This window comes from Sinocyclocheilus rhinocerous, unplaced genomic scaffold (assembly GCF_001515625.1).
Source record: "Sinocyclocheilus rhinocerous isolate Xijiao unplaced genomic scaffold, SAMN03320098_v1.1 scaffold3, whole genome shotgun sequence".
Taxonomy (NCBI): domain Eukaryota; kingdom Metazoa; phylum Chordata; class Actinopteri; order Cypriniformes; family Cyprinidae; genus Sinocyclocheilus; species Sinocyclocheilus rhinocerous.
Genome location: NW_015658759.1, coordinates 596707 through 612659, shown reverse-complemented (window position 1 = coordinate 612659; position 15953 = coordinate 596707). Strand labels below are relative to the sequence as shown.

The window sequence follows — 15953 nt, the reverse complement described above, 5'->3', positions numbered from 1 at the left end:
GATACCGTTATATTATGGTACCATTTGGAGTAACTAATTTTTGAAGAAGCACTTTTTTATCTGTCCTCAGGTTGTGTTGAGAATGTTATGTAGGCCACTGATCAAAAATAGGTCCTCTGTACATTTGTTTGTTACAAATTTACAGACAATGTAATTTAGATGTTTACATGTGCTTGTTAATTAGCATAACTGCGCAAGTTTTATAGTTAATAAAATCTTTAAAAACAAATTACATTAATTATACTTTGATTTCCTTCAATAAAAAGGAAATAGAGTAAGACGGTGTAAAAGGGTGTGGATGTGGATTAGTAAACTGGCCCCTTGATATAAAGGAGAAAAAGTGCTGGCCCTCGTCACTATCAAAGTTGCCCATTCCTGACCTACAGTAACAACCACAAAGAACACCCTAGCAACTGTCTAGAATACCCTAGTAACCACATGGCACACATAGTAACCACCCACAAAATACAGTAAATTGTGACAGTAAAGACATTTATAATGTTACAGAAGATTTCTGTTTCAAATAAATGTTGTTCTTTTGAGCTTTCTATTCATCAAAACAATCCTGAAATCAACATTGATAATAAAAAGAGCAGCAAATCAGCATATTAGAATGATTTCTGAAGGATCATGTGACACTAATGTAATGGCTTCTGAAAGTTCAGCTTTGCCATAAAATCAAATATATTCAAATTTGACAGGTACTTTAAATGTTTTTCTTGTATTTTTGATCAAATAAATGCAGCCTTGATGAGGATAAGAGACTTCTTTCAAAAACACAATAACAGCTATAACCAATTTAAATCACCCAAGACCAGCAAACCTTCTTAAGATAGTTTAAGCTGAGGTTTGTTTCCAGCAGAGTTGACTTGCTTAAATCCCATTTTATGTTAAGGAGCGATTTAAACAATAGAATTAGGTATATTTTATAATATTAAATCCTTTGACTTCATTAAAATCTGTTAATTTAGTTAGGTGTTACTACATACATAATATAATTGGTTAATGGACAAAACATTTTACAACCTCATACACCGGTGTGTGGATATTTGGTCCCGACATGGATCAATAAAGATTTTATTGGTTTTAATGAGATACACTTCTAAAAAAAAAATCGAAACTGTTAATGCTCCATGCACTGGATTTCACTGTGTCATTTGTGTGATTTTAATTGGTCGGTAGCTTTTTCAAACAAATGCTCTGATAATAATTTACTCACCTTTATGGACTTGAATACAAAGACTGGAGTAGTGAGGAGGGGCTTTGTTCAGAAACTAGAGAACCCATAGCTGTGCTGGTTTTGAATATGTAACGTTATAAGCAAATATGGTCAGTTCATTATGCATGTTAGTGGTGTTGTGGGATATATGATATATCAGCAGGGCAGAAAGCAAACTGCTTTTCCAGCTGAAACGTTCAGCCAAGCATGCAGATCAGTACAACAAGAGTATTGAATGGAAATGTTGCAATAATGTTGATGTTTGCATGTTTTTGGCTTAGCTAAAGAGGATTTCTAGGTCTATGTATGGCAAATTTGATTACTCAATTTAAAAAAAACACACACACAGCTTGGCAACAAAGTGTTCTGAACGAGTCTGTGTTTTTCTCAGCTCTTTTGCCTTGGGCAGAAACTGCATCCTCTGGAAACATGAGATCAATACGCCAACGATCGCCCCACATCCCATTCACACACACCAGCTCACCCATCCATCAGCTCTCTGGAGCTGCATTTAGAGGGCTGAGTATATAGAAAGGAGTTTCATACACTTTGCCATTAATTTATAGCAAACTTACAGATTCTTTCAAATAAATCTGCAGATGACATTGTTAAAATATAGTAATGCACACAGCCTAACAACCGCACCTAAGAACAAACCTTAGCATCCAATTAGCAATTTTGAACAAACTCCAAAACACATGAAACACTCAGCATCATGATAGCAATATTATAGCAACCACACAGAACATGATAGATGCTGACTAACAACACCCTAGCAACCTCTAGAACAGCCTAGTAACGCCCTAGCAACCACCTATAACACTCTTGCACATTAGCGCACTCTTGCAACCACTCAGAACACCCTAGAAACTGCCTAGTCATTTAAATTTAATTTAGAAATTTAGTTTAGTGTTGTTAGTTAACTAAAACTATTAAAATATTGTTGTTAATTGAAATAAAGCTGAAAAATATCTATATATAAATATTATATGAAAACTTTGTTTTATTTCAGTTATTTAACAAGGCATTTTTGAAAGGGGTCATATGATGCAATTTCAATTTGACGCGTTTCAGAAAAGCGGGGCATAGAGGAGAAACAATAATGTACAGTATGTGGAAAATAATGTGGTTTTTTTACCTTAAACCGCATAAACACATTTCATTACACCAAATACACAAAATAATGTTCTTTTTAGCAACATCATATGACCCTTTTAAGTTTTAGTAATTTTATGTGCTTTTGTAATTTGTATTAGTTTTTTATATTTTTATATTTCTATTTAGCTTTAATTTTATTAAATTAAATTAAATTAACTTTTACATATAAATTTTATTTCTTTTATTTGCCGAGGCAAGTTTTTTTTTATTAAGTAAATATAGAAATATAAATAGAATAGTATAATAGTAAACAGAAGTATTTAAAACAACAGAAACTATAAAAATGACAAAAGCACACAACAAAATTACTAAAACTTCAAATTAAAACTAAAATATAAAAATAAAAATAAAAGCTAAATTAATATATTAATAAATATTTAAATAGTAACTAAATAAGACTAAAGTAACACTGGTTTAGTTGCTTTGAAATACAAATTGCACATAAAGGTGTTCCAGTTGAAGTTTTTGAATATTTATGCACATATAATAATACTTTAAAGTCCTTCATTTATTGGTTTTCATGTTTTGTTTTTCTGTAATTTAATTTGTAGTCAAGGAGGCTCGTAACTTGGTGCCAATGGATCCAAACGGCCTGTCAGATCCATATGTGAAGCTTAAATTAATTCCAGACCCAAAGAGCGAGAGCAAGCAGAAGACAAAAACCATCAAGTGCTCCCTCAATCCTACATGGGACGAACACTTCAGCTTGTGAGTGGCAAATAAACGTAACTGCAATCAAGTGCATTCATTTGTGTGGATGTGGATGTTTCACATGTGCAATGACTGTTTCTATCTTCATGTTACCATAGTAACCTCAGAGATACAGATAAAGACAGGCGTTTGTCAGTGGAGGTGTGGGATTGGGATCTGACCAGCAGAAATGACTTCATGGGGTCGATGTCTTTTGGCATCTCTGAGCTGCAGAAACAAGGTGTCAACGGATGGTAAGCACTACCAGATACGAGATACCACCTACACATGAGACTTCAGTGCTCGAGGATTGAGACCATCATCTTCATCTGTTTGGATTGTAGGTTTAAGTTGCTGGGCCAAGAGGAAGGAGAGTATTTCAACGTTCCAGTTCCACCAGATGGAGAGGAGGGCAATGAAGAACTGCGGCAGAAATTTGAGGTGAAATCCACATCACTTTTCATTTGTATTCACACATTTTTTTTTTACTTCTAGCTTTCTTCCCTTTCTGACAATATTCTGATTTTTTATTTTTACTCTCCAGAGAGCCAAGATTGGCCCTGGCAATAAGAATACAGATGGCTCTTCAAAGAATGACATCTCTAAATATGATGCCAATGGCAACAAAGACCGCATGAAGCTCTCAGACTTCAACTTCATCATGGTGCTGGGCAAAGGCAGCTTTGGCAAGGTAGGACACACCATTCATTCATGTACACATTCTCATTTACACAAACAGCTGTGTTAGTAAAAGGGCTGGTGAAGCTAGCATGTTACCTTTTGAGATTGAGATTTTTTTTTATTTGAAAGAAATTAATACTTATATTGAGCAAGGACACATTACACGGATCAAAGGTGAGAGTAAAGACATTTATACGTTTTCTATTTCAAATAAATGCTGTTCTTTTGAACTTTCTTTTCATCAAAGACACAAAAATATAAGGCAGCACAACTGTCTTCAACATTGATAATAAAAAGAAATGTTTCTTGAATGATTTCTGAAGGATCATGTGACACTAAAGACTGAAATAATAATGCCAGAAATTCAGCTTCGCAGTCACAGGAATAAATTAGATTTCCGGATATATTCAAATAGAAAACAGTTATTTTAAATTGCAATAATGTTTCACTTTTCTATGCATTATATAACATTTTACTGTAGCAAATAAACGCAGCCTTGGTGAGCATAAGAGACTTCTTTCAAAAATATTAAAAAAGCTTTATGACTCAAAACTGTTGAATGGAAGTGTATTTTTATTATTTCTAAAAGTATTTAAAATTCTGTTCTTTTTAAAAATAGTCAGAAGTTTGGGAGAAAAAGTGTCCGTATTCAATATTCCATAGCCATACTCTCATTTATCAGTAAATGATTGAAAATTAACGCCACATTTATTTATAAATTAAATACATTTGGGATATTTAACAAAAATTATGTCATTTGTAGGCTTTAAATTATGTAAATTAATTATCAAATCAATTATACATAATTCCGTAATAAATTATTACATTTATTTGTAAATTTAAATGAACAATTATTAAATAATTTTTACCACTATCTGTCCAGTTTTTTACTAAATTACCTGTTATAGGTCAATAAACTCCCCACTGGAAGGGTTTCAGGACAAGCACGGCGGATACAACTCAAGCCATTTTTAGCTTTTTATTGCGTACACATACACAATAATCATTTGCAAGCAAGGTAGCCTGAATGTTACTGCTACGCTAGCCTATCAGCTAGTTATATGTGACATTTTAGCTTGTCAGTTAACTAATCAGTTAGGATGCTAGGTTATAAACCGGCAAGCGTACCAGTCCTGATCAACAACAGAATGAAGAAGAAAAAAAAAACGGCGCATGCGCACTGTCTAACTACGCATATACAGATACACAATCTGGTGACTAGGAACGACAATAAAACATATCTGTAACCTAGTAGGATTATAACATATATGAAATATAACATAAATGTGCCTGCATTTAGAATAAGATGGTAAATATACACACCTATTTCTTCAAATACCCCAGAACATAATAACAACATCTATCATTTGTAATATACATACGCAAATAATAGTGACACCTGCTGGAAAGTTCTACACTATCCCTATGTCAGTATCACAATAATCACGTTCTCCTTTACTCTGTTTTTCTGCAGGTGATGCTTGCCGAACGTAAAGGCTCAGATGAGCTGTACGCAGTGAAGATCTTGAAGAAGGATGTGGTCATTCAGGATGATGATGTGGAATGCACTATGGTGGAGAAGAGAGTTCTCGCTCTCTCTGGCAAACCGCCCTTCCTCACCCATCTCCACTCGTGCTTTCAGACCATGGTACACATCACACTCTCTCTTAACACTCATGTACTATACAGATGCACATACACATGAAAAACACATTATAAACCCATAATCAATTGTGTTGTGATTGTTTGTAGGATCGTCTTTACTTTGTGATGGAGTATATCAACGGTGGAGATTTGATGTATCAAATACAACAAGTTGGAAAATTTAAGGAACCCCATGCTGTGTATGTATTCACTCCTAAAAACAAACACAAAACAATTCAATTATGACAAAATTTTTAAATGTTATAATTATACATTTAATAGCACAAAATAGTATTGTAAATTATTATTTTAAAACTGGACTAATGGCTGTTGGAAATTCAGCTTTGCCAGCACAGGAATAAATTACATATTAATATTTATTAAAATAGAAAACAGTTATTTTAAATTGTATGAAATTTCTTTCAGAAACATTACAAAATCTTACAGACCCCAAATGTTTTGTGTACAATATATAACTATTTCTGACATTTTATAAAAGCAATTATCATAGTCATCAGTTTGGTTTGTTGATGTGTCAGGTTTTAAGCATTAATGTTCATGCCAACCAACAATACTACTGTTATTTAGATTTATTCATAAGTCAGAACAGTAATTTAACTGGTTTTAATTCTATTTTTTTTTTTTTTTTTTACAATCAGGTTCTACGCTGCAGAAATTGCCATTGGCTTGTTCTTTCTTCATTCAAAGGGCATTATTTACAGGTGAAATGTTTGTTTGTTTGTTTGTTTGTTTGTGAATGTACCCTGAGTGCTCACTAGTTTGGCATAGTGAAGAAATTAGAACACCACAATGCCAGAATTTAACAATCTATTATAATAATACACAAAGTATTATGCATTTGTTTTTTAATATTCCACTGTGCTGTAAATTGTCCCTAAAGTTAATTTGTGTCAGTTTTAAACTAATTATGAATAATATAAAAAATAATGAAATCGAATCTCATGTTTCGTGATGCATTGCATTATTTATTTATCATACTCAAACTGATGTCAGAGCAAATATTTACTAATATGTGTGTATGTTAACTGTTGTTGCTCCCTGGTTTTGTGTAGAGATCTGAAACTGGATAATGTGATGTTGGATGCTGAAGGCCACATTAAGATTGCAGATTTTGGCATGTGCAAAGAAAACATGTTTGATGGGGCCACAACCAAAACCTTCTGTGGCACTCCAGACTACATTGCCCCAGAGGTGTGTGTGTGGACATATGAGTGTGTTATATTAATTACAGTGAGTCTATGTTAGTGTGCACAAGGCATATATATATTCTCCTGTGTTACAGATCATTGCATATCAACCATATGGCAAGTCTGTCGACTGGTGGGCGTATGGAGTTTTACTGTATGAAATGCTGGCAGGACAGGTAAACTAATGCTACGCTAACATTCTGGGTCTAAATTCAGATTGGATGAGCCATTTTCAGAAGTAATTATGCAATTGTGATAGATGCAATGGTGCTAATGTGCTTCCTCTAGCCCCCTTTTGATGGTGAGGATGAAGATGAGCTTTTCCAGTCCATCATGGAGCATCATGTGTCTTACCCGAAATCCATGTCCAAAGAAGCAGTGGCCATATGCAAGGGGGTAGGCAAAAACACAATTTATACATTTTTGTCTATGCTTGCATACATTAACAAACACTGTTACGTTTGCAGCTGATGACCAAGCATCCAGGGAAGCGCCTGGGCTGTGGACCAGAAGGAGAACGAGACATTAAGGAACACGCTTTCTTCCGCTACATGGACTGGGAAAAACTGCAAAGCAAGGAAGTTCAACCCCCCTTCAAACCCAAAGCAGTAAGTAAAAATTTAGCTCTGTGTGTGTGTGTGTGTGGGTGTGTGTGGGTGTCAGTGTGGGTGTGGGTGTATCAGGTGGGTGCATCCTTTTTACACTTTTCTTTCTCCTAGTACACTGTATTTCAGTTGCAGTGATGGAAATTATTTCCATTTTTAAGTGTCTATTTTTCAAAGAAGATTTGGTGATTGTAATGCGTCACTTCATGTTCTGCTGTTAAACCGCAAAGATTATGAAAACACAAATATGTGAGGCAGTAAAGGTTTGGTTTTAGATTAAGACACACAAACACTGCAAACAACAATAATGGAGCATTTTAAGAGTTTAAGCGTTTTTACTGTGTGGATTTTGCGGGTTGTCTCAGGATGTGGATATACAGTGACCCCAAAATATATTTGGACACTTAAACCACACTAAACTGTATACATTGTATTCATTTTAAAGACATATAGCACAATTTTCAACAATAAAACAGTACATATGCTGTTTCAAGGCAGACCAGCTGCTTTGGCTGAACAATGTGAAGGTGATTAATGGTAATCCACTGCATTTGCATCACTTAAATGAATTCATATTCATGACCCAAGCTGTGCTGCTCTTGGCATATGGAGTTACTTTTGTGTCCTTTTTATTTAATCAAACATACTATGTTTGAGAGCAAAACTGATTATATTGTAATTAAAAAATAAAAGTTCTTGCTAAGAATGTTTTAATTACAAAAATTAAGTAATTGATAACAAAACACTTGTCATTGCAAATAAATATTCAATGCAGTTCCCACACTTTTCATTCCGCGCCCATATATTTTGCTCTCTGTTCTGCTGTCATTTTTTTGCGGGTCTAAAATCTTTGCTTGCAAGTTTTACCTATGAGTGAAGCTGCATCTCAGTGGGTGGTAACAATGCACCAGTATAAAAGCCCTGTTTCTATTGCTCACTTTTGCGCTTGGAGCAATAGTTTGGTCACACCCACTGCACGGTCCCAGTTGTTGCATGAAGAGGGTGCGTTTTAACACCGGGCTTAATACACAGTCTAATGTCCTAACAAAATTTTTTTTTTTTTTTTTACTGTAACAATTTTAATGGACCTTCAACTTAACATATTGCATAATACAGTTGAATGAGCCATGAGTCATTTCAGAGCAGTCTCTCTCAGTCATGTTCAAGGGTGCGTTAAATATGACGGCGGCTGACGACATGCTATAATGGCCTAGCAAAATCCAAAATTTGACCATATTTCATTGTACCAACCTGCTTTTGTGGACCCAGGATTTACAGTATAATCAGTATAACTCTTCTTTCTGCCCATTTGGCACAGCTCAGCCATGTTAATTTAATCCTAATATACATTTACCTATTATCAAACGCCTTCCTAGAAAACAAAACATTTTCTTCTTACATTGTGAATTCTTTTGACAAATTCATTATATATCCATACCTGGTAACAGGTACATTAGCTATAATAGGCTTAAGCTATACATAACAATTTATGAGATTAATACTGTTTTTTGTTTTCCCTAAAATGCACTTTAATGTATTTTAGGGAAATGCATAACTTTTTAAAATGCAATTATGATCATATGAGGCAAAAATATATTATTTGTTGGCTAAATGTTGCACCTACTTAGCGTTTCTCATATTAATATCTTTATTCTTCTAAAAATACCACAAAATGCATGAAAAACACATACAAACCATATACAGTCACAAAGAGTTTTTCAGACTTTATTTTTGTAATTTAAAAATTCTTAGCAAAAATATTTTATTTGCAATCTTTTATATACAATATAATCAGTTTTGTTTAGTTGAATAAAAAAAGACTCATAAGTAATACCATACTGGCATGTGCACTATACCACTGAAGAACAGAAGTCATCTTTGGTTTATATATATATATATATCACAGCTGCAACAACATTTAGGTCTAATTATTAAAGTAACAATATTGTTAAAGTGATTGTCTTTAAGCTTTCAAATGGTATTTCATATGAGTGTATCCATAGCAACTAGGCATTTTGTATATGTGAAGGGAGTCTGATGAGATTTTAAATGCGTCTCCCACTTTTCAGATCATTCCTGAGCCCCCGCAGTTAACAGAGATTGCATTAGGGTTTTTTTGAACATTTGATTTAATTATTTGATTTATTTTGAATTCTTTCATGATAAGTCTTTACGTGTATAGATGACCATGTAACAGTGCTGCCTGAGTCAGGTTAAAAGAGTCTAAACATATATTTCTGATAATACATTTGACTATGGCCTGATTGACCGAGTTTTAGTAAGCCCCGCCCCCACATAATTCTGCATTCAGGAGTGTGTGAGGTGAATTCAAAGAATAAATATTTAAACATTTAAATATTGAATTAAAATGATTTCACCCATTAACAGGTAAGTGGTTTGGATACAGATCCCTTATTATTTTCTCACAATCCTTTCACAGTCCCTCTTCATCTGCTCACTTCTTTTTGAATACTTGGAATTGTCCAATTCCACAGATCACATTTTTCTGAATGCTGCCTCACCTGAAAACTAAATGCTTCTTTAACATGTGTTGACTTATATTATGTGATAGTTAAACAATTGGCAGCATCAGGAATATGTTTCCAACACAGAAAATGATGTGCATGAAATGTTTGCTCAAATGAGAGCAGGAAGATGTTTGTTATCGTTTGACTGCCAATTAGGGCTGGGCGATAAAATGATAATTATCGCGATATACTCTTCCTCGATAAAACGATAACAAGAGTTTGGTAAATGTTCAATATGATGTTTTTGCTCCAAAAGCAGAATGAAACCGCGCTACTCATTTAAACCACACAACACGGACCATTTATCCACTCGGCTCAAAGTTCAAACGGTAGCGCAGCGTGAGCTCACTCGAGCAGATGCCTTTACTTGCTGATGAGTCTCAGTCATGTGACACTAAACAGCGCTGTGAGATCCAGTGTGAAGCGAAGAACACTAATGACTTAAACTAGTTTAATGCCAGAGGAAACAGCACTGACAAACAGGAGAAACACTGGGCGCAATGATAGTCAGAAGGCTTTTCAATCTACAAATTGCCATCATTTACCATGGATTTACTGTAGTGACACTAACTGCACCATGGTATTGTGGCAGAAATATGGGATATTCATGTCGAATTTTATTATATTATTAATTTAGACATGTTAAATGTTTTAAAGGAGTAATAGAATATAAATATTTTGGTGAGTTAATCTATAGCATTTAAATATGCATTTAAATATGCAATGTATTTAGATTACTGTTGATGTTTTTGCTCCAAAAGCAGAATGAAACCGCGCTACTCATTTAAACCACACAACACGGACCATTTATCCACTCGAGCAGATGCGTTTACTTGCTGATGAGTCTCAGTCATGTGACACTAAACAGCGCTGTGAGATCCAGTGTGAAGCGAAGAACACTAATGACTTAAACTAGTTTAATGCCAGAGGAAACAGCACTGACAAACAGGAGAAACACTGGGCGCAATGATAGTCAGAAGGCTTTTCAATCTACAAATTGCCATCATTTACCATGGATTTACTGTAGTGACACTAACTGCACCATGGTATTGTGGCAGAAATATGGGATATTCATGTCGAATTTTATTATATTATTAATTTAGACATGTTAAATGTATTAAAGGAGTAATAGAATATAAATATTTTGGTGAGTTAATCTATAGCATTTAAATATGCATTTAAATGTATTTAGATTACTGTTGTTCATACAAACACCTAGAAACCATTTAGTTACATTTTTACCATGGTATTGAGGTGCTATATGTGTGGTTTTAACTGCTATCATGATTTAAATGTATGCTGCTATGGAAGACCAATGGTTCATTTTAATAAAACTCAAACAGTCAGAATAATTCAATTTCACCATATAAACATACAATTTTACAGATGTTGCTGTTTTTGATCATGAACAATTTATATATGCATCCTAACTCAAGCTATTACTACTGTCAACTCAAGCTACTATCAAATGTGCATTTCTAAGAGACAAGAAAATGTAATGTTATTAATATTGCAGCCTGCATTGCAAACTGTGCTGAAGATACACGTCATCAAAGTCAGGCAACACAAACCTGTTTCATGATCTGAAACCATATCACTCATTAGAACATGCAGAAACTAAGAAATCATTTTTTTCTATTAAAATATTTAATTTGTTAAGGAAAAATGACTGGAAGAGTGTAAAGAATTCAAAAGATGGTGTTTGTCATGTTCTGACCATAAAGAGTCATTTAAAACCACAATTAATGGTCTGGTTTCTACAACTTTCACTTAGGAGCAAACATTTGCCTTTAAACTTGAAAGAAATAAAGATTTAAAATTTATCGCGAGAATTATCGATTTCGTGATAATTTTTTTGGCCATATCGCCAAGCCCTACTGCCAATATGTGCATGTAGTTTAGTTATGCAATATACTGTAGGTATGTGCTCATCATTTTCTGCCATTACATATTCACTCAGTTAAGACTGTTACGATAAAAGTACAGTTACTGTTATCACACTTTTTAATGATTTTTTTTTTTTTTTTTTCATGTTTGAGGCTTTCATTTGTCATTAATTCCTCATTTGTTTGCTCATGCCATACCATCATTTTCCCATCCCATATCTCTCTTCTCTCGTCTTCTCTACAGTGCGGTCGAGACGCAGAGAACTTTGATCGTTTTTTCACCCGCCATCCTCCCGTCCTGACCCCTCCTGACCAGGAAGTGATTCAAAACCTGGACCAAGAAGAATTTCAGGGCTTCTCGTTCAATAATTCAAATTTTGTATCTGTGAAATCCAAGTAGCCAGTTTTAGCCAAGCTCAAAATAGGGACCAATAAGATTACACGTCTTGAAATTACATAGTGTGAATGAGCCAATGAGAGAGTTCAACCAGATTGATGGAGGAATGGAGGTCATTTCCTGCTTACTATTTCTTATTTGATTAAAAGGATCAAGGAAAGAGACTGACTAACTTCGTTAATTAACCTATAAAGAGTGAATGTGTGGCAGCTTTGCGATATTTTGACTATTTGATGATTGGTATATCATGGACTGTAGTGTTATTGGTTTAAAAAAAAAAAAGAGTATCTGGATAAATCCAGTGTCCTGGTCACATTTCACCCCTTAATAACAATAATAAAATAAATTTTTATTTTTTATTTTTTTTTGCTGACATAATTGTCATAATTAAAATTCTATAATGACAATTTAATGAGAATCAGACAAAATGTACTCAAATATGATAATAAATAATGTCTCAATGCAGAAACATTGTAATGGTTTTAAAAATAGGCTTCATTTTATTTATTATGAACATGTTTTTTATTATTTTTGTTTTCATTTTGAGGTGAAACGTTACCTAGACATGCCCTAGAGGTTTTAAGAGATTGACTCATTGGGCCTCATTCATGAAACATTCGTAAATATAGGAGTAAATTCGTAATTTGCACGTAAAACGGACTTTCCCGAAAACTCTCCTCCTCTCCTCCGGATTCACAAACGCTTCGTGCACATCAGATTTGATAGTTAAACATGCGTATGTTAATGAATTCCAATGATTCGTAAATAGGGCGCTCGTGCACGCTCATTCACAATTACCATAATCCCCGCCTGTGAATTACAGCTATGAAAATTGCGTGTCCAGGAATGCAATGGAATAATTGGTGGCACAGCGTTTTTCCAGCTGAGACGCTTTGATTGCTATAATTTGGAATATCCACGGCAGTAACGCATTACTAGTATCTCATTTTGAAGAATATTCTTTCGTACCAACTAACATTTTGAAAATACGAACACTTTCATGAATCCGAAAATTTACGTCAGAACAGCTTTACGAACGATTTACACAAAAATTTGTTCTGCTCGTGTTTCATGAATGAGGCCCAATGTCTCTGATGAAACGTATCTTTAGAATATCAAATATAGCCAAATCTTTCTGTCTCCCCCTCACACACTCGCACATACACAAACCATGCGCCTCAGATGAACCATTTACCGCTTATTGATCAGGATGTTTATTGGGTCACCCCATTTTAGTGCTTTTTTTCGGTTGGGTGTCGTACGTGTGTTTGTGTGAAACTGTGAAAAAGTCAGAGATTAAAGTCTAGGAACCGGTCATGCAACATGTAGTTTTTCAACCAGTGCTGCTTGGATACTCATAACCACATCCTTAAACCAACTGGAAATAATAGTGATATGACTACAACAACTTAATTCCAGATATGATGATCATGTAACTACTTACGAGAACATATCTTTTTATGTCATTATTCTGCCAAATCTGTGATGTATGACATTTTTTGACTTGTTACCTGTGCCTGGCAGTGTTTTGATCAAATTACTGTGAAACTGTGGACAGACTGTTTCTATAGAGGAAAATATATGAATATGTATTTGGAATATATTAATGATTTCTGTATATCTGTATATTTTCCTTCTCTGTGTTTATTCTTGCATACACAAACAATGCCGCAATGTAGTCTCTGAATACTGATATTTTAGGATAAGTTAAATATAGTACTTACATATGTACTGTAATTTCTAGATGACAATATTTAATTTCATTTACACAACTGCTTTTCTGGTAAATATATAAATGATTTGCTAACCTATAAAATGCAAAATTAACAGTAAATATTGGCATAATATATATAAATATATATGTGTGTGTGTGTGTGTGTGTGTACAGGTTTATATATCCTGGTGGGGACTTAAACCTGAATACACACAGACTCATGGGGACTCGTGTCACGGTGGGGACCTAAATTCAAAATTTTAGAATATACTGTCTCAGTAGAAAAACCATTACGCCTGTGGAGAGTCCCCACAAGGATAGCTGACCAGACTGTGTGTGTGTGTGTGTGTGTGTGTGTGAGCAGTGTGTGTGTGACAATGACAAGAGGGTAAGGCATATGCTCTCAGCAGGGGTTACAAGACGAAAAATGACCGTCTATGAATGTGTGTTTGTGAATGTTTATCAAAACAGGCTGAGAGTGAGTGTACCTGTTTTTCTATTCTGGATATATATATATATATATATATATATATATATAACTAAGTATCTTATGCTCACTAAGGCTGCATTTATTTGATCAAAAATACAGCAAAAACAGTAAAGTTATGAAAAAAATTACAATTTAAATTTTATAAATTTTTTATTGATGGTAAAGCATCATTACTCCAGTCTTCAGTGTCACGTGATTCTTCAGAAATCATTCTAATATGCTGATTTGCTGCTCAAGAAACATTTATTATTAGCAATGTTGAAATTGGTTGTGCTGCTTCATTTCTCTGTGGAAGCCATGAAATTTTATCAGTATTTCCATAATCTCTGTTGAATAGAAAGTTCAAAAGAACAGCATTTATTTGAAATGGAAGTATTTTGTAACTTTATGAATGTTTTATTGTCACGTTTGATCAATTTAATGCATCCTTACTTAATAAAATATTAATTTCTTTAAAAAAAAAAAAAACTTACTGACCCCAAACTTTTTAATGGCAGCATAATTACCCATTTTGAGTATATAGAAAATAATATAAAATAAAATAGATTTTGAAACCTAATTATTGATAGTGTTATTTATAATGTGAAAAGTTCATTAAAAAATACATAGCCACAATGCATGTACACTTTCATTAATTGACTATTTTTTTTAAATAAGCTATCAACAAACTCTTTTGAACTCACACATATGCTTAATTATTATCCTAATGTAATAACATAATCATCCAAAAGGAGTGTTTTGCGTGTGTGATCAAATTGTGGGTCTTCTGGGTCTCATGAGGACATGATGGCGCAGTTATTGAGTAGGTACAGGGACCTGACTCTCAAGAAGTACTTCTCTCCAAGGCCCTTATTCTTGAGCAGGTTTGGGCCTCTAGCAGAAGGTAGGACTTTGTCTTGATTGTCCTCCATCTTGAATGAAAAGGCATTTGGTGTCTCTCTGTTCCTGGTTTGTGTGTTTAGCAGAACTTTGAGCTGTTTGTCTGCAGTTGGTGGCTGGACATTCATGTCCAAATGTCCATCTCATTCTCACGGGTGTGTTTTAGATGTTTATGGTCCGGTCTGCTCTGCTCTGTACTGTCCCTCCATGTTATTTGTGGTTTAATTCAGCCTCTTCCAGACTCACTCTCAAAATATGTAGTTCTGTTAGTCTCTTTTGTCTTGAGTTTTTGATTCTGATGTAACTTCAAGCTGTGGTTTCCTCTTCATCAGTTTCCTCTTGGTCTTTTTTGCTGTTTCTGACTTCTAGTTATCCTCTGTGTTGTTTTGTGTGTGTGTGTGTGTGTGTGTTAACTTACCGTTTGTATGTGATTAAAATGACAGACATTTGCTTTAAAGTCAACATAAAATCACAATAGAACCTATTTGCTGTTTTAATACTTGTTTCTGGTAATTTGGCATATTTTTCCAAAGTGCTTTCCTAATCCATCATCAAATTGCTCCACATCTGAAACGACCCTGATATCACCAAGGCCTTGTGGGATATTGGATCATATTAACCATATTAACAGTTTTCATGCAATTTCTGATGGACAATTTTTTTCTTGTTGAATATCATGATTATCTCAAAAACAAATAGCGTTATAAAAGCAAAATAGGTTGCAAATGCAATTTTATGTTGACTTTGAAACCTACTTTTAACTGCATTTCTAGTAATTGTCTTACTGAAGTGATGCATAATGCAACATGCCAAAAAAAATCCTTGTGATTGTTTTTCAAAAAAAAAAAAAAAAA

General features: G+C 34.1%; 1 protein-coding gene across 1 annotated transcript in view; it reads left to right on the top strand.

Moving 5' to 3' along the window:
* The window catches only part of LOC107722959 (protein kinase C beta type-like), a 33332-nt gene extending 20998 nt beyond the window's left edge, over positions 1 to 12334 (top strand). The window contains exons 6-17 of the mRNA XM_016531457.1: positions 2929 to 3085; positions 3187 to 3321; positions 3412 to 3508; positions 3612 to 3758; positions 5223 to 5396; positions 5501 to 5592; positions 6052 to 6114; positions 6466 to 6604; positions 6696 to 6776; positions 6889 to 6996; positions 7068 to 7208; positions 11864 to 12334. Of these exons, the coding sequence (XP_016386943.1) occupies positions 2929 to 3085; positions 3187 to 3321; positions 3412 to 3508; positions 3612 to 3758; positions 5223 to 5396; positions 5501 to 5592; positions 6052 to 6114; positions 6466 to 6604; positions 6696 to 6776; positions 6889 to 6996; positions 7068 to 7208; positions 11864 to 12019 (1490 nt within the window). The 3' untranslated portion in view covers positions 12020 to 12334. The remainder of the gene's footprint in view (positions 1 to 2928; positions 3086 to 3186; positions 3322 to 3411; positions 3509 to 3611; positions 3759 to 5222; positions 5397 to 5500; positions 5593 to 6051; positions 6115 to 6465; positions 6605 to 6695; positions 6777 to 6888; positions 6997 to 7067; positions 7209 to 11863) is intronic.
* The last annotated feature ends 3619 nt before the right edge of the window (positions 12335 to 15953 follow it).